This window comes from Sinocyclocheilus grahami, unplaced genomic scaffold, assembly GCF_001515645.1.
Source record: "Sinocyclocheilus grahami isolate Dianchi unplaced genomic scaffold, SAMN03320097.WGS_v1.1 scaffold798.1, whole genome shotgun sequence".
Lineage (NCBI taxonomy): Eukaryota > Metazoa > Chordata > Actinopteri > Cypriniformes > Cyprinidae > Sinocyclocheilus > Sinocyclocheilus grahami.
The window spans coordinates 145,514-170,788 of NW_015505977.1; the positions used below are offsets into that span (position 1 = coordinate 145,514).

The 25,275-nt window shown below is 36.3% G+C and overlaps 1 protein-coding gene across 3 annotated transcripts; it reads left to right on the top strand.

Annotated features, from left to right (window-relative positions):
• The first annotated feature begins 10,804 nt into the window (after positions 1 to 10,804).
• Positions 10,805 to 25,139, top strand: LOC107561904 (tropomyosin alpha-1 chain). Of its 3 annotated transcripts, none has more exons than XM_016246440.1 (9): positions 10,805 to 11,098; positions 13,206 to 13,331; positions 20,633 to 20,766; positions 21,425 to 21,542; positions 21,626 to 21,696; positions 21,798 to 21,873; positions 22,090 to 22,152; positions 22,246 to 22,315; positions 23,773 to 23,994. In XM_016246440.1, exons 1-9 carry the CDS (start codon positions 10,985 to 10,987, stop codon positions 23,853 to 23,855), a joined length of 855 nt encoding a protein of 284 aa, XP_016101926.1. In that variant the 5' UTR covers positions 10,805 to 10,984; the 3' UTR covers positions 23,856 to 23,994. The 3 variants fall into 3 exon arrangements, with proteins under 3 accessions (XP_016101926.1, XP_016101925.1, XP_016101927.1); XM_016246439.1 differs by lacking the exon at positions 23,773 to 23,994 and adding an exon at positions 24,712 to 25,139 and having other exon boundaries at positions 10,806 to 11,098; XM_016246441.1 differs by lacking the exons at positions 10,805 to 11,098; positions 13,206 to 13,331; positions 23,773 to 23,994 and adding exons at positions 16,335 to 16,876; positions 24,712 to 25,139.
• Positions 25,140 to 25,275: the final 136 nt, after the last annotated feature.

The following is a 25,275-nucleotide window of genomic DNA, read 5'->3' on the forward strand; positions in this document are numbered from 1 at the left end:
GTTAATTTATGTAGTTATTTTTTTATATATTTTTAAGAATTAAAAAAATATATTTTAATGTATTTATTGTAATGCATTCAGTGCTTTCTGAGAAAAAAATAATAATATTTTTAGTCTTTTTTCACCCACCTATAGTAAGAGGATGTGAGGAGTTTATAAAAATAATCGGAAGTCTCACTTCTCAAAATTAATGTGTAAGAGCTTTCTTAGTTTTTTTAATAGAATGTTTCATTTAGATTCGCGTCACTCATTATGGCCGATGACAATGCAAAATGTCAGATTATGACAAATACTGATGTAGAATAAATAGCCTATGAATGGTCAGGCAGCTGTTATTCATGGAAATCAATGAAAACGCAATTTTTTTACAATAATAAGGTGGTTTTAAAGTTATTTCTATAAGATTTCTTAACATTTGATCAGATACATAATGTGTTAACTGCATTTTGGCATCTTCATTGTGCATGAAATTGTAAAGCTACAAGGTGCTTCTTACAAAGAAAATTTAGTGCTGATATTTCTTCAGAACAGGGTTGACATTTTTAAGATTGCCCTCTACTGACAAACACACAAAAAGATATGATAAATAAAAAAGTAGAGAATTTAGATGATGATGAATAGTTCGTAGCTACTTTTTAAAAATGTAAAAATATAAATAATGGCAAGGGTTGCTATCTGGGGACAAGTTTTAAGACTTTTGAGTAAGACTTCTGTCAAGTAAACTGAAATGTACATGTATATAGATGCTAAATAAATAAAAACTAAATAAAAAATTCTAGCTTCTAGTAGCGTACCATTTTTTTCCAATCAAAATATGCATGTTTGCAATATCGTAAGCTTTTAAATAGAGTTTTCCCTATAGTTCTACTTAAGTATTGTACATCTGCATATTTAGATTTATTCAGGGGGGGGTTTAGACATTTTGACAGGGCAAATAAAGGCTACAAGCCTCCCAGCAGAATCCAGTCACGTGCTGATGAGGGCTTTCTCTCAGCGTGAGATAAGCCTCATTGTTTTGCTTTCAAAACCGCAAATGGTGGAGTTCAGCGAATGCAATGGATTAGCATTACATTCAGTTGTGGCTCTTCTGGGTCCTTTAAAGAGGAAGTCGTCCAAAATGTTGGGTGTCATAGTGAGCCACAGCTGGCCGACTCGCTGCTCTCAGAGAACTGTGGGAGAAATCCAAGTGTTTAATCTTTCCTATAGACAGCTGGCCCCTGATGAAGAACACCCATGTGATTCCCTTTGCACACCATTATTTTTTTGGTAGCCTATACCAGGGATCCTCAAATCTGGCCCACGAGATCCACTTTCCTGCAGAGTTTAGCTCTAACCCTAATCAAACACACCTGAGCAAGCTAATCAATGTCTTCAGGATCATTAGAAAATCACAGGTAGGTGAGTTTGATCAGGGTTGGAGCTAAACTCTGCAGTGCATTGGCCCTCCAGGGCAAGATTTGAGGAACCCTGGTCTATAATGAAAGCGCTGTTGCGGATGAATCAGACGATAAAAGACACATACAGTTGACTTTAATCCCCGTTGTGACATGAATCAACAACAGCACATGGGTGATTCTATAATTGGAGATACATTTGGCATTTCATGAAGTTAAGGGAAAAAAACTGTCCACTAATCGAAATTCTTTCGCGTATCTTATTGAAAACATATTACATTTTAATAATTCAGTGCTGGCCAAACACAAGTTACTTCCTTTTTTTACTTTTAATGAAAAAAAGAGAAGATGATGTTTTTATGGTATTGTTTGTCAACTCTGTTACGGACAAATTAGGCGATGTGTAGAAATAACAATAAATCATAAAAGGAAAAATCCTTCTTGTATCATTAGACAAACAGTCCTTACATTCCAACATTTGGAACTGAGATAATATTTCACCTATGCATACCATAAAAACATTTAAAAAATACCTATGTCTTCACAGAATTGTCCACTTGGAGCAAATATTTTTCATATGAAAATGTATTGTATACAATATCAAGTAAAAAAAGAGAAATGTTGTTGAAATATTATAAGGGTGCATCATATCTCAATAATGTTTATGAGATTTTAAACAACAATTCTAAAGTTTTTTTGTGAAAATATTTCATAAACAGAGTTGACCCTTTAAGTAACAGAATTGTAAAGTAACAGAATTGACAGAACTGTCTGATGCACTGTCAATTCTGTTACACTATTGTCAGCATTGTTACTCTACCTTGGTAACAGAGTTTGACGGTAACAGAATTGACAATTTTATTTTGTTTTTGCCAAAAACTCCACTTGCAAGCATAAATGCTAAGAGCACATGGCACTAATGAAATCATGATTAAAATACCTTTAAATAACCCAATTTGTGATCAGTAATACATGTTGTTTTCCTTTTGATATTGTGGTAACAGCGTTGACGTTCTTCAAAATAACTCTTGGTATATTTTTAGATTCAAATATTTTCTCAGAGAGAGCACACAGACTTTTCAGTGCTTCAGATCTTATCAGTGAGGGAAAGTGTCATCATTTTCTTTATCTTACATAGTTGTGGGAGATAATTCCACCAATTTAAAGGCAAAATATGGTACGGTAACAGAGTTGACGCAAGATTTATGGACAAGATTTTTATAAGAAAAAAGTTATTTTTTAACAATTTAATGTTGTAGAATTAAGTAAATGAGTATTTAGGCTTTTATAAATAAACTGAATGAAATATTACAAAAAGAAAAGTACAATAAAATATTGTGATTACACAATGATACATGATGGAAAAAATGCACTGACTCATTCGGACAACAAGAAATCATGATTTTGAGCTATTTAAGACACTTTTTACACAAATTATTATATTGTTATTGACTGTAACATCTTGTAATTCATAACAATAAGTAGCAAATTATTAAAATAATTAAAAATATAACCATTTGAAAAAAAGCAGAAAAAAATTATGACTTTGGACACCAAATGTACCTGTAATTATAGAATCACCCACATGCGACACATCTGGTCATGCGGCGCTGAATGCGGCCTAGCGCTGTTTCATATGAAATAACACGGCTGTCAGTAGGGGTCTCTGAGTTATGTTTTTTGTCAGCGATACTCTTGCTGTACACCCGCACCCCTGTTCCCACCAGAGCATAGCGAGCTCTGTTCCATATGCCACATCTGTTGCCCCACATGTTCATGTTGTATGTACGTAAAGCACGCAATGAGAAGCTTCATACCTCATGCATGTATTGCCATAATTCTCAGTGGAAGAATTTCTCTGTAATTTGAGAAAAGCTTCATTCAATTGCAACATCAATGCAACGTTTGTTTACTACTCAAGAAAAGTCTGTAAAATGCTGTTTGGAGCATTTTTTTGTCAGGCCCCCGTTTGAAAAACATAACCCAACCGTTCTTTTGTTCCATGTTGCCAGATGTTGGCATACACTTATATATATATAAATATATATATATATATATATAAATATATATATATATATCTGACATTTTAAAATGCCCATTTTTCTTTGTCTGTTGGAGGCGAATACTTTTGGTTCTTCATTATTCGCATAATCTGAATTCTTTCTATGCTCACTTCCTATGAATTCCACAGAAACACTATAAGGATGTTTTTATAGCTTGGGATAGCTGTGTCCTAGACTGCTCTCTGATGTTGCACAGATTGGACGCCTGCCACTGCAAAATATAGTCTATCATGCTGTGCATTAACAACACGCATAATGTCACCTGGTGCTTGAAGGTTTGAGCCCAGTTTCTTGACCGTTTTAAACTTAAGTGAGAACATCAGTTATTGTTTCTGTTCGAATGCATGTCTTCAGGCAGGATGCAGGGGCCTCTGATTGTTTTCAGAGAACAGAGCAACTGGAAGAATGTTTTTCATGTAAGCGGAGAGCTCAAATGGGAATAGGAAGGATTAACTTTTGAAATTAGGTTGATGGATTTGGAAGAGATTTATGTTGGCAAGTCTACTTTAATAGTTCCGTTACTTAGTCAAGTTATTTCTATACCAACAGCTGCACTAAATGCAGCTGCGAGTAATAATGGCAATGGTGGCTCCACCTGTCTTCCATTGGTTGGACAAACAGATAGCGTAAACTCAAGACTTTCATCAATGTTATAAAGAAAAAAGCTCTCTTTAGTGCAACTGACTAAAAAAAATATTATTTATTAAATATTTTTAAATTAAGTACTTAATTTCCTCCATGAAAAAATTGCAAATGTCTACCCTGCTGGAAAAAAAAAGAGAAACCAATACAGAAATTCTAACGGTTTCCACTACAAATACCATAACAAACATTACAAACCATCAACTATTAACCTTTAAAACCATTAAAAATGGTTTCCTGTAGTGTGTTTCGAGACATATTTCATTAGGATTTAGTGGTTTTAACAAGTCACCAATAGAAGGTGACACATTATCAATAGAGAACCACAGGGAGCATTACGTATGAAAATATGATCAATTATGAAATATCTGAAATTACATTTTAACTGTGGGAAAAGACTGGCCACACATATGTGGCCCACAGTTCTATATTTTACATGTGGGCCAAATAATACATTTAACAACTGGCCAATATCTTGTTTGCCACCTTAAAGACGGTTCCATCTCCACCATAACCGCGCCATGTTCGGTTCACATGCCTTATGCCAGTGCCGACTGAATGCCAGCTGTGCCGGCTTCATGCCAAATCAGGGCCAGAAGTCTTTGCTACCTGGGACAGGGAGCATTAGGCTATAGTTTCCAATAAAACCAATACAATTCCCATTATAACCAGTTAAACCATTACAAATTCTGTGGTCTTTTTCTATTGTTTTATTCAGCAGATATGAAGCAATATGTAAAATCTGAGAGATCACCTGTTGCGAAAACAGCCGTAACAGCAGGGTTTTATACATATTTGGAGTTATTGCTCCCTCTTCTGGTCATTATAAAAGTTAATGTAGGAGGACAAGTAGCCTATAAACTTTGCTCAACGAGTTATATTCATTCATTCAATATATTTATATTTAGCCTAATAAGATCTGGATGACTAAGTCCATGTCCTTCACTGTCTGACAAATGCTTTTGTGTGATTTTAAGAATATATTTATGAAATACTAATATAAACATTCAATTTATCCTGCGGTTGTTGTATTGTGTTGTAGCTACTGCGTTTTTTGTATTGTGTTTTTCAGTTATTTGCATGGTGCAGTACTTATTTTTTAAAGGGTTAGTTCACCCAAAAATGAAAATTGGCTTGTGTTTTACTCACTCTCGAAGCATCCTAGGTGTATATGACTTTCTTCTTTCAGACGAATCCAGTCGGAGTTATATTAAAAATTGTCCTGGCTATTCCAAGCTCTATCATTGCAGTCAGCGGGTGTTGCAGTTGAACAGTCCACAAGTCGTCAAATAAAGCTCGCGCATTCATAATAAAACGTGCCTCACATGGCTCCGAGGGATGAATAAAGGCCTTCTGTAGTGAATCCATATTTCCATATATCCATATTTCAAACGTAATAAACACTTTTATATCACTTCTGCCAACTGTCATACGCGGAAGCCGTGCAGGCGGATGATGTAGCACTTCGGCGTTGTGTGATTAGTGATGAATGCGGAGAGACAACAAAACAAAACGCCGGTCAGGAATTGGAAGTACAAACCGAAGATTTGCAAAGAAAAATGTCAGAGGATTTCGATATAAGCCAAGAGGAGACTGGTTTTCCTTTGCTAAAGTAACAAACAGCGTTTCAAATAGGCTAAAGTGTTTTATATTGATGTGAACTAGCATCTGGGAACGTTTGAGGCTAAACTTTAATGTAATGTTAAAATAAATAATTATAATTAATATATGTTTTCACCTAATGTAAGGTGGATTTGTAAAGAAAACTGGTGACCAGTGGGATTGTGAACTACACAACCACAGATAGCTGTATAGCTATGTTGTTTTGAAGATATGTCTCCTGTTTACCCTGTCACGTTTTCAGCACTTATAAATACCAGGAGATCAGAACTATGTGGCTGTGCTTTTGCATCTCTCTCTTTGCTACTGTTAAAATCAGACTTGTGGCTGTACTTTCTGTGCTCTTGTTTCTTTAAATCGAGTTATATCTTACAACAGCTTATTCCCAAGACAGGCAGCCAGCGGTTTGGGGAATTTTTACCATAAAAGGTCATGCTGAGCTGCGCTAGGGTTTCCTGTGGGAGGGGCCTGTGATATTCTGCCTTGGTCTCTCTCTTGCTTACTCACAATTACTCCCTCAGTCATCTCCTTGTCTTATCTCCAGCTGAATGCCTGCATTTCCCAAACAGAACAGATCATTCTGCACTTAAAAGAAGCATACAAATACATCAACAGTTGAGACGGAAGCTAAGATAAATGTATGCATGTGTGTGTTAAGCATATGTGCATGTTAGTTTTGGAGAAGCTACTTTACAACTGTAGCTTGCTTGACAAGCTTGTGAAAAAGTTTCCTGCAGAATATTCATATTTAGTGACATAAAACATATTAAAGGTCAACATGGATCGCCATCTTGGCATTAGTGACGTCCAATCATTACTATGTTCATTAGCGGCCAAATAGTAGCCTACAGCGAAAGAATTTTGTGCGTAGGCTACTTTTGTCATGCTATATGCTATGATAACTGTTAAAAAACTAGTTTGTTTAAAGGGATCATATGATGCGATTTCAATTTTTCCTTTCTCTTTGGAGTGTTACAAGCTCTTGGTGCATAAAGAAGATCTGTAAAGTTGCAAAGACTAAAGTCTCAGATCCAAAGAGATATTCTTTATAAAAGTTAAGAGTCAGCCACACCTACCTAAAACGGCTCGTTCTAACACGCCCCCACATATCTACCTCACTATGTGGGAAGATTTGCATAACGCCGCCCAAATGTTCACGCAAAGAAAGGTGTAACTTTTATTCTCGCTGTAGTTTTGTTGTTGCCGCCGCCATGTCGTGAAGACGCTGTGTGCTTCGTTGTGAAAGCGAAACTACTTTGTTTGGTCTTCCAAAAAAGGACGATATCCGCTTCGTCATGCCTAGAGCTGATCTGTGCTGGTCGCTGAGGGAATACATCAACTTAGTGCTGTGGATCGCCGGATCGGCTTTCACCGTGGACGAAGCGGAGTCCAGCCCGGGGTCGTCACATGTGGTTGCCGCTCCTTCGTCGGATCCGCTGGGCGCGCCGTTCTCGACCCCGCCGCCTCTGCTCACTCTAGCCCGGCCTCAGCTCACGCTAAGCCGGGGCTTCCGCTAACGCTAGGCCGCTGTGTTTTTTGTTGTGAAAGCGAAACTAGATTGATCTTCCAAATCAGTGGTTAAGTTGTATTTACAACCAGAACAGTTTAACCCAAATATCCAGATGTGTGCAGCACATTTTATGGAGGACTGTTTACTGATCCTGGGAGAGAAATGTTAGACTAAAATGCCGGCAATTCTGACTCACAGACCGTAAGTACGTTTTCATTTAAAGGATTTGCCACTGATGATTTAAACGTGAGTTTTGGGCAGTGTAGAGTAGCCCTTGTTGTTTGTCATTTCTCTGATCACAAATGCAGACAGGGTTTTATGTTTATGCAGCGCGATGCAATGCAACGCATGCATAAAAAGACAGTATAAGTCATTATAATCAGTAATTATGTACCCACTGGATGCAACAAATGCCTCGTTTGTAATGGGTTTTAATGTTTTTGTCTCGTCGCTCCGGGCATCACAGTATGGTGAGGGGCGTAACATTTCCGTCTCACGCTTGAGGTATTCGGCCAATCACAACGCACTGGATAGCTGGCAAATCAGAGCACACCTCGCTTTTTCAGACCGATGAGCTTTGTAAAAATCGACGCGTTTCAAAAAGGCGGGGCATAGAGGAGAAACAATAATGTACAGTATGTGGAAAATAGTGTTTTTTTTTACTTTAAACCACATAAACACATTTCATTACACCAAATACACAAAATAATGTTATTTTTAGCCGCATCATATGATGCATCATATCATATAACATCATATCATATCATATCACCCCTTTAAGGAAAAGCTTTGTTATTTTGAAAACACAGCTGGGCTACTGTCACGCAACTGAAAAATGTAGTTAAGTTAGTGGCACTAATTTTAGTTACTTTGATCGTCCAAAGAAAAGGGACACTCCTTGCCATTTTTCTTTGTGTTTAGTGTGGTCTACTCCCTTTTGACATGTCAACATGTTTTAGAAAAGATAGCAGACTAGTACATATTGATCTCATATGTACAGTACATTCCAACACATTAAGCTTAGTTTAAAGGAATGCTATCAATAGCATTTGTGGCACGTTAATTACTACAGACAAGAAACTGACTATGTAGTGTTTCTGTGTTAGCATAGAATACAAGACTTTATACTTAACTGTTACCTACTTATCAAGAAATTTAGTTGATGATAAATAATAGTCCCGCCACAAAGCAATGTTTTAGACTTTACACTTTAGTTCTTTTTACACTTTTTTACACTTTCTTTACAAATGTGACACTTTCTAAGAAGTTTACAGCTCAATAGAAGTTTTGAAGTTTACAGCTCAATATTTTTTACACTTTTTTACATAAGTTTATATATTCTAAAATAACCTAACAGCTAAATTTTTTGTCAGTAAATGAGTAGTATACCACAATATGACAATTTAGACATTTCACAGTTTTTTTACACACAATTTGACATTTTATAAAATTACTTTTGAACTTTACAGATCGAATAATTGCCAATTTTGTTAGCAAAAACATATGTCAATGCTTTTGTTTTGACTAATATTTTATGTGGTAATCGACCTTGACTTTAACTTGTATTGAACTTGGAATGTTGTACATTAATCTAAGCAATTTTTAGAAGTCTACCTGGATTAAATGAATTCCTAAAACATGTTTTTGTCCGTTGGCTGATTTTACAAAGTACACTTTGTGTTGTACTCGTCCGTTAAACCTCTTCCACAACATGACACACATTCATACTTCCCTTCATCCTTAATGCTCAGCGGGACAGGCATGAGTAAGTAACGTTGAACGAATGCCAAATGACATTACGTCTTTTCCTTACAACAGTGCCTAAGGGAGGCCAACAAAGGCAGGGCACACTGGAGTGGGTATACAGGTGTCAAACATCTGTGTATTGCTATGACACCATATGTAACAATGACATGCAGCAAACGTCAGAAAAGCCATCTGTCTGGAGCACAGGTGTTTTTGGAAACTCTTCTCAGAATGTTCATCCAGGTGTTGTGGAGAGTGAATCATATGTTTGACAGACGAATATGTCTAAGGTACATGTCAAACATGTCTCGCAGTTTTACCACCTTGATGCGAAAGTTGTGGTTTGTGGCATGGTTGGAATTCAAGCATTTGTTTAGTTAAAAATATAAAATGAGAACTTCTGAGCGAAAATACAACTGAAGACCCAGTTTAGAAGAAGCTAAACTACACTATTTGTTGTAATTCACAAAACGTCTAATGGAATGGCTGGTGTCCAATAGCAGTTAAGAGAGCCAGTGGGGGAAAAAAGTGTTACATTCTGCACTTCTGCTCTAGTTTTTAGTGCCAAAGCAGTTAAACCCAACGGTTTGACCATTTAGCACTTTGGATCTCAAAAACTATAAATCAAGTGTGTGCATTTGCTTTATGTCAGACTTGATTGAACAAGGCATGGAATAAATATGTATATATGATTAACCCTTGTCTACTAAATTGGGGTTTCAAATGTGTTCTAAGTGGGTTTTTGCACATTGCTGTGGTGGTTGACTACGTAGGTAGCCGTTACTTACTCAATTTAAAACGGCCCACTTCCAAGTTTCTGTAATATTCTTGTCATGAAATAATCTTTAATGTATGCCTACAGGATTTTAAAGGCCACCAGATTAAAAGTATAAATGGTAAGCTTATTATATGGCTTATTGTATGGCTACTTTATAATTTTAGCTTAAAGTCCATTACAATGCACAAAAAAGTTAGCAACAAGACAAACACCGCCTGAAGTGCTCCGTGGTCATTTCGGTAACTGAGATGCAAGATGGCACCAATTGCATATGAAACAAGAATAAATGGCGATTTTAGTTCCGGTTAAGCAGTTTGAATCAATGCCATGAACAATGGTAAAAATAACTGAGCACCCAGTGCCGTGATTGACCAATAAGAATGGAGTATTTCAGAGAGCTGCATAATAAGAAAAATAATAGCGCCTTCCACAGCAAACCGCACAATTTGAGGTATCATTATGACTGCTAATGGTTAGGGGTTTTTAAAAGTGCATAACCATAAATTTTAGGGTATTTGAATGAGATCTTTAATTTGTTGACGATTGTCATGTACACTTTTAAAAATAAAGGTTTCAAAACAAGGTTTTCGCAGCAATTCTAGTGAATAAACATTTTTGGTTCCCCAAAGAACCTTTCAGTGAAAAGATCTTAAAAGAACCATTCTTTTTCTTAACGTGAAGAACATTTTATATATATATATATATATATTTAATCCAAAGAACCTTTTTCTAATAAAGAACCTTTTGTAGGATGGAAAGGTTCCATGAATGTTAAAGGTTTTTCATGGAACCTTCAATGCCAATAAAGAACATTTATATTTAAGAGTGCAACAAGGACATGAAACAAAAGTTCTTCCACCCGTAAGCTCAATTACGTGGTTAAATCTGGACGCAGGTCCTATCTGCTCACCTCTCCATCCCTTGGTCCTTTTGTAAAAACAATGCTGGCTGTGTATGGTCCAGGCCATTCCTTCTCACAAGTGTTTAGATAGGGAGACGGGGAGTTGGGGAGGGGGAGGGTGTTTTAGACTTTGGTTGGGTTATGTAAAGCGATCCAGCATTACTGGCAGCTCTTGGTTGCAGGCAGCATCAGCTGCATTCTTCTCCTCTCCTAAATCTCCTCACATCCATTAGTCTGACCACACTTTCGGCTGAAGGACCAAGAACTGCACTTCGTTCGTAACTCCCTTGAATTTCATATTCCACCCAGACACTAGATCAACCTGCAACCATGGAGGCCATCAAGAAGAAGATGCAGATGCTCAAATTGGACAAGGAGAACGCCATCGACCGGGCAGAGCAGGCCGAGACAGAACAGAAAGCTGCCGAGGACAAATGCAAGCAGGTAAGAACTCAGAAATCCAGGTAGATCCAGATAGAGGAGAGCGAAGTGAAAAATTTAAGAATGCTTTGAGTCCCAACAAAAGTGCTGGCAATAGTGTCTGTCAAGGCTGGACTGTATGATTGTAATCAAGGAGAAGTGAGCCAAGACCTCATACTTGAAAACCAAGTATGCATTTAAGCTGCAATTCTGGGTCTTTCACAACAGTGTCTACTTATTTTGTACAATTACATAGGAATCCTAAAAAATCTGCACCTAACAATGAACAGTTATTTTAAGGCATTTATTGATCTTGGTTAATGTATTATTTTGTCATATATTAATACTTTTTCAATGTTAAAAGCTGTATAGGTTAACTTTAGTTGAATAATAATAATATATTAATAAATACTAAATTAATATTAATAATGAATAACAAACTATTTGCAAATGATTGTGAATTGGGTTATTGATATAATATAGTGTATATTTAATAAAACTATTTGTGTTTTATACTGTACTCTAGAAAGTCACTGTGGAAATTTTGCAGCTCCTTGCAAACAGACAAATACCTCAGTCAATGAATATTGGCTGTAAATTAATCCATCTTCCACCTTTCATAACATCTCAGGTTATAAATGGACAAGAGATGTCAGGCTGTCTGGAATCCTAGTAGATTTACAGACACTCTCTTAAACACAAGAACCCAGCCAAACTGATAGCCACAGATAGTGAAGTGTTTGTGAGTGTTTATCTCACTTACTGCCATATGACAGTTTACCTCTGACTAAAATTAAATAGTTATCTGTCCATTACAGAGAGAAGACCTATGATTTTAATATGGGTTACCAAAACCTTTTTTAAAAAAAATATGTATTTATTATTTTTTTAAATAATAATAATTACAACAACAACGATAATAATATTAATAATTGCATTTATTATAAATATTATTTAATTGTTTATTATTATTATTGTTATTTCATTATTTTACTCTTTGATACCAATAAAAACAACATGATTATAAATAACATGATTATTATTATATGTTATAAAATGCATAAACATGCCATTCATAATAATCATGTATGTTTTGTCTTTATTTAGACATAGCACAAAACATCCACTAGACTATACAGCAATAAAATTATGTTTATTATTAAATTGTATTATTGTTTAGTCTGATATAAATAGTCATTGGACAACAACAATAAAAATAACTTATGTATGATGAATATTACAATTATTATATAAGGTCATATAATAATTATAAGTAATAATTATAATTAATTGGTCAAATTATTTTACTTTTAAAATAAATAAAATATTATTTTATTTAAATTCTAATTAATATACAGTGGTGTGAAAAGGTTTTTGCCCCCATTCCTGTTTTTTAAAACTTTTTGCATATTTGTCACACTTAAAAGATTCAGATCATCAAACTAATTTTAATATTACACAAAGATAATGCAAGTAAATACAAAATGCAGTTTTTAAATGATGATTTCATTTATTAAGGGAAAAAAGATGCCCAAACCTACGTGGCCCTACGTGAAAAATACTTTTTCACGTAGGGCCAGGCAGGTTTGGACAGCTTTTTTCCCTTAATAAAATAAATTCATCATTTAAAAACTGTATTTTGCATTTACTTGCATTATCTTTGTGTAATATTAAAATTTGTTTGATGATCTGAATCTTTTAAGTGTGACAAATATGCAAAAAATTAAAAAAAAAAACAGGAAGGGGGCAAAAACCTTTTCACACCACTGTATAATTAATTGTTATAATTATCATACGTAATTATATTAATATTATCAGTCATAAAATATTATAAATTATGAGTCTTAAAATGCAAAAAACGTTTATTTTTTATTTAGGTGACATGTCTTTACCACTAGACTACATAAATAAATATATTTTTATACATTATGTATATAATTATGTATATGTATAGTATGTATAAGTATATTTAAAAATAATATTATGCACCAGAAAAAATATTTAAAATGTATCAACATTCATTACTATATGCATTCCAGACAGATTTTTGTTTGGACGTCTGGGATAAATTCCCTTGAGATATATCATGTGTGCAGTGCTCTGATACGTTTACTCACTCTTCCTCATACAGCTGGAGGATGAGCTGGTCGGCCTGCAGAAGAAGCTCAAACAGACTGAAGATGAACTGGACAAGTACTCAGAGGCCCTGAAAGACGCCCAAGAGAAACTGGAACTGTCTGAGAAAAAAGCTGCTGATGTAAGTGATGCATTCTTTATACTAGCGTTCAATAAAAACAGAATCAGACATGATTCCTCTATGATAAACAACTTGAGTCAGTCAGGCTTTGTTATGATGCTTTCACTTCCTGTCACTGCGGCTCTCACCCCAGCTGGTCCATTTCAGGGTCACGGCACCATTTCCAAGTGTTTCAAATGGGGATTTATAGGGCAATAAAAAGCTTTACCTCAATAAAACATGTCAACACAAGACATGAATCTTTTAAAATACCTTTCTCCTCAGGTTTACTTCTGCAATGCCTTGAAACTGACACATCGCTCACCAAAAAGATAATTTTCAGGTTTAAACACACAACATACTTTTAAAGGAACGGTTCACACAAAAATTAATATTTGCTGAAAATGCACTCACCCTCAGGCAGTCCAAGATGCCGATGAGTTTGTTTGTTCATCTGAACAGATTTACAGAAATGTAGCACTTCATCACTTGTTCACCAATGGATACTTTGCAGTGAATGGGTGCCATCAGAATGAGAGTCCAAACATCACAGTAATCCAGAAGTAATCCACATGACTCCAATCTATCAGTTAACATCTTGTGAAGTGAAAAGATGTGTGTTTGTAAAAAAACCAAATCCATCATTAAGGTGTTTAAACTTTAAACCATTGCTTCTGGCCAAAATATGAGTCCATAATCCATAATAATGCTTCTTCCAGTGAAAAAGTCCATCCCCTGTTGTCCTCTCACATCAAAGTCCACCAACATATTTCTAATTGTAAACAGTGCTTGATCTGTGCATATTTCTCTCCTGATTCAGACAAGACAACTTTTTTTTTTTTCACTGGAAAGAAGCAATTATTATAGATAGAGGATTGCATTAATGATGGATTTGTTTCTTACAAACATGCAACTTTGCACTTCACAAGACATTAATTAATGTACTGGAGTGGTGTGGATTACTTGTGGATTACTGTGTTGTTTTTATCAGCTGTTTGGACTCTCATTCTGACGGCACCCATTCACTGCAGAGGATCCATTGATGAGCAAGTGATATAATGCACAATTTCTCAAAATCTGTTCCAATGCAGAAACAAACTCATCTACAACTTGCATGAGGGTGAGTTAATTTTCAGCAAATTTTCATTTTTGGGTGAACTATTCCTTGAAGTTGAAATGAAGCACTGTAGTGTTTCACCTGTAGAAACGTGTTTGGCCTTAGGATGAGTGAGAAAATAGCCGTAATCACACCTGCATGGGTCTGAAGTGGTCCACCCTGTCCTCTGCTCTGATAAGCTCGGGTTACTCCTCACAATGTGATCTCAAAGGAAATGACTGCATAGTCTGAGAAGGAAGCTGAGGAGGGGCAAATCGGCTGTTTGTGAATCCTTAATGATTCCAGCATGGGGGTAAATCCATTTGAAGTTGTCGCTGAACACAAAACACTTTTAAAAGACAAACCGTAACACCAAACTTTATTCAATAAGAGGACAAATGTATTTTTGAGTAAGATTCATTTCCTGTAGAATGTTCTAGTTTTCTTTAGGCAGACTGAGAGGCCTAAAACTGCAAATACAAGCGCATTTCGAGTTCCTTGGAGCGTTGCCCTGAAAATGTGCTCCAGACAAGCCTACCACATGTCATGCATTAGAGGAAACTGTAAAGTAATTATACATCTGCATTCGCAACGCCACAGAAGTAGGTAAGATACTCTCAATGAGCGAGGGATTTTCGAGGCCTGTTACTGATAAGTCAGTGAACAGCAGGGGAGACTGGGACTTCGGTTGCCATGTAGCAGCCCAGGAATCCCAAGAATGCAACGAAAGCAAACACAGAGGGCCACACTCCTGTGACTAATGAAATCAATGCTGGCTCGTCTTTAGAACAAAAGCACACTTCTGAGGAAAGTGTGTCACACATGAAATGGCGTTTAAGGTCAAAACTGGCGGTTTTAATTGTGGGGGTTGTAATTGAAATCTTGCGTTTAATTGCTGTGTTGAATTAGTAAGCGGTGGCAAAGTCACAACCTGCAGTGAGAAGTGCATTTCGCCTTTTGACTACTTAGAATTTTCATTTTAAGAATTGAAATGAAAAGCAAATTATTGACAAATTAAGTAGATGGTAACAAAACATTGATATGATTAAAAACATTCTTTTTTTGCTTTAAAATACTGTAAGCTGTTTTGTCAGGTGTGTGAAAAATATAAAACAGCATATCTTATTCAAAAATATTATTTCATATGATTGAATCAACCTGAAAACATGAAGTTACATCCGCTAAAGTCATTTTTGATGGACAGATTGGATAGAAATAGCAGTGTTTCTCAAATAAGGGGCCTCAGAAAACTGCCAAGAGGGATGCAAGATGATGCTAGGCTTTTCATAAGATGTTATAACGTAACTTCATTAAAATGATAACAGCTAAAATCAAGGTGTATAACATGATTTTTAATGTTTCTTGAAACGTCTAGAATTAATGTATTTGCATGCTACATTTCTGTTAAAAATAATTTTATAGTGTAGCATCAAAAATACGAGTAAATATAAGCCAAAAGATTACTTCTTTCTGTATTTCATATGATTGAATCAACCTGAAAACATGAAGTTACATCCGCTAAAGTCATTTTTAATGGACAGATTGGATAGAAATAGCAGTGTTTCTCAAATAAGGGGCCTCAGAAAACTGCCAAGAGGGATGCAAGATGATGCTAGGCTTTTCATAAGATGTTATAACGTAACTTCATTAAAATGATAACAGCTAAAATCAAGGTGATTTTAATGTGACCCTTCTTGAAACGTCTAGAATTAAGAAATTAATTGTGGTTAATTAATGTATTTGCATGCTACATTTCTGTTAAAAATAATTTTATAGTGTAGTATCAAAAATACGAGTAAATATAAGCCAAAAGATTACTTCTTTCTATGGATCAGAGTTGTCAAACTTTATACAAACTTGAATTGTGCCTCAATGGACGCCCCGCCCACCGTGATGTCACGGGGACCTCACTTTTTCACAGTTACATTGAAACTTTCCTGCAGAAGTTCTGCCTCCTTACATTCTCTCACGTTCCAATGACTCCATGAGACAGAAATAACCTCCTGCGAAGACCGCTTTTTGTTCATTGAACCGTTTTGTATTGATCCGGATTGGGAAGAATTTGGGATTGCACATTTCGTGTCGTTTTCACTCCTTTTCCTTTTCCTTTTGTTTGCACTGGACATCCAAGTACATTAGCATTCCGTTATTTGTTTTAACATCCCTATATTCGGGATTATATATATTTTTAGGCGTTATATTTTGGCGTATTTATTTTTATAGCCTTTTGAAAAGTTTCCCGTTGTTTTTTTTTTGCACATCGTTTTGTTTTTTCCTGACCAAAGTCGCGGAGTGTTTCGTTTTTTAGTAGCAAATATAATATAATAAAGTATCTAAAATGACAGGTGTGACTTCTTTGGACGCAGTGAAGAGAAAGATCCAGACTTTGCAGCAGCAGGCGGATGACGCAGAAGATCGAGCTTTGGTTCTGCAGCGCGAGCTGGACAATGAGCGCGAGCTCCGGGAGAAAGTGAGACACATCTTCTTGTTGTATCTTTCTTCTTACATATCGTCTTTACACTCTACGGACTCGTCTACGCGTTCCCTCTGTGAGAACAGGCGTCTATAAGAAGCTCCTGGTCTCCTCTGAAGACTATAATTGTATGTTTAGGTGAACAGTGAGACCTGGATGCAGACGTGAGGTTGTGGAATGAAAGGCGTTGGTCCAAAGGGACAGTCCGACCCCCAAATCTGCTTTTGGGCAGTTGTTAGGCCTCAGTGTTTTCTCATACAAGTTTATTGCATCATTTTACCGTTATTTTAGTCTTACAAACCATTTTAATGTACAAAATTAACAGTTTATTAGTTTTAACTTGCAATTGCTTTGTCTATTTAGGCCTATCTGTTTAATACTTTCATAATTCTTAAAGATTTCTATCTATCTATCTATCTATCTATAGATGAGATATTTCTACCTTGTCTGACTTTTTAGGTCTGAGGGACCTAATGTATTCAGTCATACAACCAATAATCCATCCATCCAACAGGAAAGAAAAACAAAGAAAAATGGTAGTTATTGCAGTTAAAGGATCGAATTCTACCTATTTTGTTGGTGTAATCAAAATTCATTTAGACCTAATTAATAATATTTTTGAATAACTTAATTTAGATGAAGAATAAGACTAAATGTTGTATGCGAGGAAGTTTTTCTTGATATGAAAATGCTTGTCAAGGAAGCCCTCTCCCCCACAGTCCTTGGTGGATTTAGATGCTTCATTTTATGACTCGTCCCACTTAATGTTCAAGCTGCTATAAGGAAACATGGCCAGAACCCTACAGTCTGTCTGCTCTCATTTGAATGGAATGAAACTTTAGGAAATGTGAATGTTCTCCTGCTTGGGTTTAGACAATGAAGAAATGTTAAATCTTTCGTAGAACTCAAGAATTCGATTTTGCTCTACTCAAGAAAGACCCAAAGGATGTCCCATCCAGAGCTCCCAAAGGAACTGAGTCAGGAAGTTGTCTCTTGCTCCACACTGGAGTTTCCTGTGGACCCTCTTCGTATTCAGATGACCATGCAGATATGCAGGAAGCTGGCACTGCTTAAGAAAAGTCCAGTTCTTCAAGTGTTTGTAGACCAATAGTGTGTCTTTTGTCTAGGACCTGTTGACTTTTACTGCTAATGGAGAACTTAAGAAATGTTATGAAGGTTTTTGGTCCCATCCTTCTTCTACATCAACTTCCTTCTGTCTCTTTTGTGGTGTCGAGTCATATGCTTGTAATACAAATTTTGCTGGCTTTGCTTTCATAAGTGGGAGTTTTCCCACCCTTAGAGTGACAGAATGCTGCTGGACTTGGTCATGACGTGACCAATGACCTCTCCATGATGGTCCAAATTTATGTAGGTCATAATTCACAGCGGGGTCAAAAGTCAAGAACATGACCAGAAACATATGGTGAAGCCTTCACAAAAACCATTAGGCTCCTCAAATTTGCATTGACAGGTTCCCATGGTGTTAAAACTGATAAAGACCTCTTTTGCATATCTTTTCAAAGTTTAGTCACACAAGTGGTCACTTACTTTACAATACTCCAACAATCTTCTGCTTTTCTTTGCATTTGGTGAGAAATCACCAATCATTTTGCATCTGCAACTCTTTCTTTGGCTCTTTTACCAGTAAGGTCTCAAGAACCTTGAAAACGAGCCTTCATTTCCTTCACTTCCTTACTTAATTTCCACTGTTCGTTTTCATCCGATAGACCTTATTTTCATAATATCAGCCCATAGAAAGGTCATTACACTGATAGGGTTCGCCTCAGTGTTTGCTCAATGTCACATACAATAGTACTGTGCCTCAGGAAGTCGACAGCAGTCCCAGGTGATTCCCCCACATTTCAACCCTAAACGTATAATTGGATACGGACGTCACAGCGGCTCTAACAAGATCTGAGTGCACCGTGGTTTAAATGGGCCTGGGAATCCATAAATCTGGGAATGTCGCCGTCTCATATCACACATATGTGTGTTTGGGTTTGTTTGATGAAACGTTCAAGGCTGGGTCCAGACGCTTTTCGATAAAATATGGCTGTGTTTTTTTGGTCTTCTTTAGCCTTTAAATCCTTTTTGGCACTTCACCACTAGCATTCTCCAGAGCTCGTTTTACCATATATGGCTTGCATCTAAAGCAGCCAGGGAACGCAGTGACTAAGGAAAGGGCATTGCTCATGAGGGAGTATCCTGACCCTGAACTGAATGTGCATTTTGGGAGGGGAGAGGATGTGGAGTGTGTCCATTTCCTGTGCATTTTTCTCCTCCCCTCTCTGGCTCTCCTTTATTCAAAAGGAGGTCAACTTCCTGCTCCATTGATGTATTGGTGAAATATGTGTGAATAAATGTTCAGTTCACCCCCTTCTTTAATAATGTCGATATTGAATAGCATATTTAAATGGTATTTTGTGAAATACGATACATTTTGAGATAAATTGCAAGATACTAGCTCACACAATTATTTTGAGATAGTCACAGTTTTGAGGAAAAAAGTCGCAATCAGAAGAAATGTTATATCTTGAAATAAAACATATCTCGCAATTATAACTTTATTTCAAATAATTGCGAGATATAAAGTTGTATTGTGAAATTAAGTCACAATTATGAGGAAAAGTCGCAATTGCATGAAATATTTTATACCTTGAAATACAACTTTATATCTTTATATTCCTCTTAATTGCGAAATATAACAATAATTTTTTAGAGTCACATTGATAGTTGGTTTGAAAGTTGTCACAATGCAAGATATAAAGTTGTATTGTGATATATACAATTAAGTCACAATTATGAGAAAATGTTGCTATTATGAGAAAAAAGTTATATTTGTAGACATAAAGTCACATTGACCATGGATTCGAACAAGTTATAAAGTTAAACTTGGAGATGTTAAGTCACATTTGTGAGATATAAAGTTTTATTGTGAAATGTAAGTCACAATTTTAAGAAAAAAGTTGGCATTACAAGAAAAGAAGTTGAAATTATGAGAAAACATTCGCAATAGTGAGGTTTGTCCCTATTCTGTGAGTTATAACATTACTTTTTGTGTTTTATTAAAGATCTTTTTATGCTATCCAGTAGCAAATTAGCTATAAAAAAACTTGAAAGTAGTGTGGTATGTCAGCCTTGATCCCTTTACTACCGTTCATGCTCCAAATAGTCCATGATTGGACCTTAAAGAAAGTAGCAGGAGTCCGTAGCAGCAGCTCTGACTCAAAACAAAGATGCTATCAGAAAATGGACGATTTACTCCTCTTAACTTTTCCCCTATGCCTTGTTTTTCTGTCTCCTCTTAAAGTTTAAACCCAGATGCAGTTTCCTGGCTGCGAGATTTTCCTACCGTTCTGAGAGCATTGCTTGCTCGCTCAGTTGAGTGTCTGTGAGAGAGCCATGGTGATATTTGTCATAATTATAGTTGCAATTATCAGTCCAATAACTGGGCGGTTTGGCTGTGAGGTCTCTTGAAAGCCGAGAAATGTCACAGAGGCACCATTGTGCTCATTCTGAGGCCAATCTTTGTTTGAATCACAACGGGTGGTGGTGGTCGTAAAGGGTGCAAAAATGTTTTTTCTGTTGCAGTTGATTTGCTTTGTGCAAACAAAAAAAAAAAAGACGAAAATGACATGCCATCATCTTGAGAATCCCCACAGACATGAAAAATATTAAAACACTATTTTATAAGCCACATGTATGTTTGCATATAATTGTATATAAGTAACCTTTGACCTTTTTTGTCGTCAGGCTGAGGGTGATGTGGCGGCGCTGAACCGCAGGATTCAGCTGGTGGAGGAGGAACTGGATCGGGCTCAGGAGAGGCTGGCAACTGCACTGCAGAAACTGGAAGAGGCGGAGAAAGCAGCAGACGAGAGCGAGAGGTCAATGGAAACCTTTAATTTTTAAATAATGGCGGAAGGAATGAATTGCTGTGTTGCTTCGGGTACAAACTACATGGCTCTGGTGGACCAGAACATCTTTGTCTCATCAATCCACAAGCAAATGTATAAGATGCTAGCACAATGTGACAGAATTAAATATAATTTTAAGAGTAAAGGTAGTTACTTTTAACCATGTTTGAAAGGTTATTGTTCTCTAAGAGGGGTTTACCTACCTTTTTCTTGGTTTACAACTTTTATTATTTATATATATATTTTTAAATATTTAAAAACAATTTTAAATATTCATTTAACATTTAAATAAATATTAAGAACTAAAAATATTAATACTAAATATTTCAGAACTGAGCTAAAAGTAAATTTTCCATGAATTTTCAGAAATTCCATGCATGGCAGTCACAATGTTCCATGTATTGTTCAATCCGGTTCACAAATTGTTTTGAATGATTCATTAGCAAATTTATCTGAATCAGTGTAAAAAAAACTGGTTCCTATTTCCAGAATTCATGACCCTGGGAATGCTGTTTATTATAAAAATAACACTCAGCGAATTTGTTGATCTGCAGCATATTAACTGAAGAGGTCATCAGTAACATCTCCTATTGATGATCTAATCACTAACAGCTTGTTTCACCTCCAGAGGCATGAAGGTAATCGAGAACCGTGCCATGAAGGACGAGGAGAAGATGGAGATCCAGGAGATGCAGCTGAAGGAGGCCAAACACATCGCAGAGGAGGCCGACCGCAAATACGAAGAGGTGAGTTACGAGCGCCTGAAGGAACAACGCTTCCAGATGTGTGAAGCTTGAAGTTCTTCATCTGAACGTCATCTCTGCTGCAGGTGGCCCGTAAACTGGTGATTCTCGAGGGGGAGCTGGAGCGAGCTGAGGAGAGAGCCGAAGTCGCTGAATGGTATCATTTGCCTATTCTCACACTTTTGTTCTCACACTTTAAGATGTGAACGTTTGTTGCTTGACCAGTTAAACCATTGTTTTCTTCTCAAACACTTCCAGCAAAGCTAGTGATTTAGAGGAGGAATTGAAAAACGTTACCAACAACCTTAAATCCCTAGAGGCTCAGGCAGAGAAAGTAAGTCAACATCTCTCTTTTGTCTGTTAATGTTCACAAAGTCACAATTTCAGACCTCTATAATAATCATCGCTCGACTTCAGAGCCCGATAATTGCTTTGAAACTAAAAGACACAGTGTGTAATTTACGGTTAAAGTTCTCACAACACAATAGCTCTGAAAGCGATACAAAGTTTATTCAGATTTGCTGTGTCTGTCTTTGTTTGCATGTTTCAGTACTCAGAAAAAGAAGACAAGTATGAAGAGGAAATTAAAGTTCTTAGTGACAAGCTGAAGGAGGTAAAGAAGGCAATGAATGAGACAAGGGTCAAAGATAAGCTGCCCTTTCTCATCCCGAATGTCTTTTTTCAACTTCCGTATTGTGTTTTTCAGGCCGAGACCCGCGCAGAGTTTGCAGAGAGGACAGTGACCAAACTGGAAAAATCCATCGATGACCTGGAAGGTACGAAGATAGTAATCTTTGTGTTAACTGAGTTAAGCAAGTTTACTGTGGAGCCAAAAGTTCAACTTAAAATCTTTTGCAATATTGGGAAGAGAGTAAAAGTAAAAGAACATAGAGATTCTGTTGGCTTAACTACATGTTCTAGAAGTGCAAGTATCTGTTTTCCAAACACTGTACTGTAGCTTTTCCCATAATTAGCAATGACTACTATTGTAGCTGTGACAACATGTTGACTGATTCTGGTTCCTTTGGATGATTTGTTGTTAAGAATGACTTTGTTCAAATAGTTCATTTCAAAAATTCACAGTAGCTGTTTTCAAAGCATTGTTACTTTTCCAGGAATGAGATATTTTCTCCAGTAAATCAAGATTAGCACAACACAAACATAGGGGGAGATGATTCAATTTAGTTTGATTGGTTTGGGCAGCTGTACAAAAGGCTTTGTTTAAAAGCAATTAGCTGATTCATAAACCAGATTTGATTGGTCTGGGTGGTTTATTTGGGTGGTTCATTTTAGTGAATCACTTCATTCTGAAGGAATGAACTGGTTCAAAAACTAGATTCAGTTGGTTTGGGAGGTTTGTTTTTGCAAATGGTTTCATTCAGTCAGAATTAACTGGTATATAAAAACTAGATTTGTTGGTTTTGGGTGGTTTATTTTAACAAATCGCTTTGTTCAGATGTATAGAACATTAATAAAAAGATATTTTACTCCTAAATAGATTTAATATACTTATCTATTATATGACGTAGCTAACAATTTTTTCAAAAGGGTCACTTTTGACTATAGTTTGACTTGGAAAACAACACTACACACTAAACTGTTCTTATGGAAACTTCAGTGAAGGTAAGGAAGTGGCTAAATTAACTTTTCACTTTCAGAAATGACCAGTGGTGAAGCAGGACACGTCGAAAAGTCTTGCATGGATAGGGTTTTACAGGTCACAGGCGGGTCGTGCTCCTGTCCATATAACGGCCATAAAATATTTTGAAACACACAACACCATATTGTTTTAGAGCACTTCTGTCAGAGTTCCAGCAGGCTTGTGTTTCAACTGCTTGAACCTTTCACTGGAAGATGATATATTCAGCTCAGTATATGGAATCAGTTTAAACAAGCCTGGTATTGCTTCTGTCCCAAGAGAAATTAAGTATGTCTGTTTCCTACAGCGCAAGTCAACTCTTTATGAGGGCCAAACTCTGCATTTGCTTATTAATAAAAGTATATGACTAGTAAAAGTAACTAGGGAGCATATCTTCTCAGGTCCAGATGGAAATTTTACAGTCATTGTTGGTTTGCACATGATTTTCTTACATTGTTCCTGGTATACCATGATCTTTCATAGCATGTTTAGTCTTCATACATCCATTAACTTCTTGTCTCTCTCTTTTCATTTGGTTTCTGTCCATTGCTGCTTCTCATCCTTCGCTTTACTGCTTTTCCTGCCGATCTTCAGATGAACTCTATGCTCAGAAGCTGAAGTATAAAGCCATCTCTGAGGAGCTGGACCATGCTCTCAATGACATGACCTCCCTGTAGATCCATCTCTGTCCCTCTCTGCACCTCCTGCTATCTCAGATTTCTAGACACTTTCTTCATGTTGGCTTCATTTTCTTCAATGTGTCTTCGCTAGTCTCAATAAAACACTCCTGTTGTTTCATTTTTAGACTCTCAATCTTCTGTTTTCATTGTTAATGATTTGTTATGAAGATAGGGAGGGGTCCCTATTGTGATGAAAAACATGGAAATATAAGGAACATTTTAGGCCTAGATGGAATATTGTACTTGCTTGTAAGATGTAGTAATGTCCAAGTTGTGTTTACAATCACAAATGACTGGAAAGTTTGTTGAAATTCTTTGGTCATGGACATTCATTTCAAAAGTATGAGAACCTTTGAGAAATGTGGGACCTTCACACACACACACACACACACAAACAATATCAGACTCAGTAACTAAATGACCTCAGACCTTTTAATGGAGTTAGTTCTACATTTATTAAAAATATTAACTATATTACAAACATTGAATGTAATATTTTTTTTATTAAAAAAGTTTCTTACTCCTTACATATAGGCTAATATTCTCATGACCACAAAGGTGAGGTTAAATTTCAATTCTGACTGATTTCCCACTTATAACTCTAATTTATTTTACTAATCTTCACATTAGAAAAGTTCTTCTTTTAGACGTACACTTTGTTCTTCTTTTAGACGTACACATTGTAATTTAATACTATTACTGACAATGACCATTTAATGCAAGCACAAAAAAAATGGTGTTTTTACTATAGTGTTGTTGTGGATGAAGTGCACTAAACTAAGTCTGTAAGCTTATTTTAACGTGTGTACAGTAGCAGTATCGTCTGACTAATTATTTTCATTTTTGCTTTTAGAAAAATTATCTTCTGCAAAAGAAGAAAACCTCGGAATGCATCAAGTGCTGGATCAGACACTTCAGGAGCTGAACAGCTTATAAGAGAGACGATGAGAGAGAACAACGTCCATCGTTCAACATTCCACAAATACTCTCCTTCATTCCAACTCGCAAGCTATTGAGCCCTATTTTCTCACAGAATATGCTAATAATTTAATTTTTGATCTGAGGTGTTTCTTTTGCGCTTTTATCCAATTTGGCTCGATATCGCTACTTCCAAAAAATAGCCAAAAACAACCTGAGGTGCTATATCCGAGTTTTCCCACTGAAACAACATTATAAGTAGTTTAATTAATGGCATACCACATGGAAAGTGAATATGTTAAATGTGTTAATGTTAAATGCACTTGAAGTTGCGCTATTAATGTATTCCAGGTCAAATGAAAACATTAATGATGGTGCTTCATTTCAGCGTTTCATATGTACATCTACTGGCCACATGACTTAGGCTACTGCAGCACATTACTCCACTGATAATGCCATGTTGTTTTTGACGTGCACCACAGTACCATGGTTAGGCCCA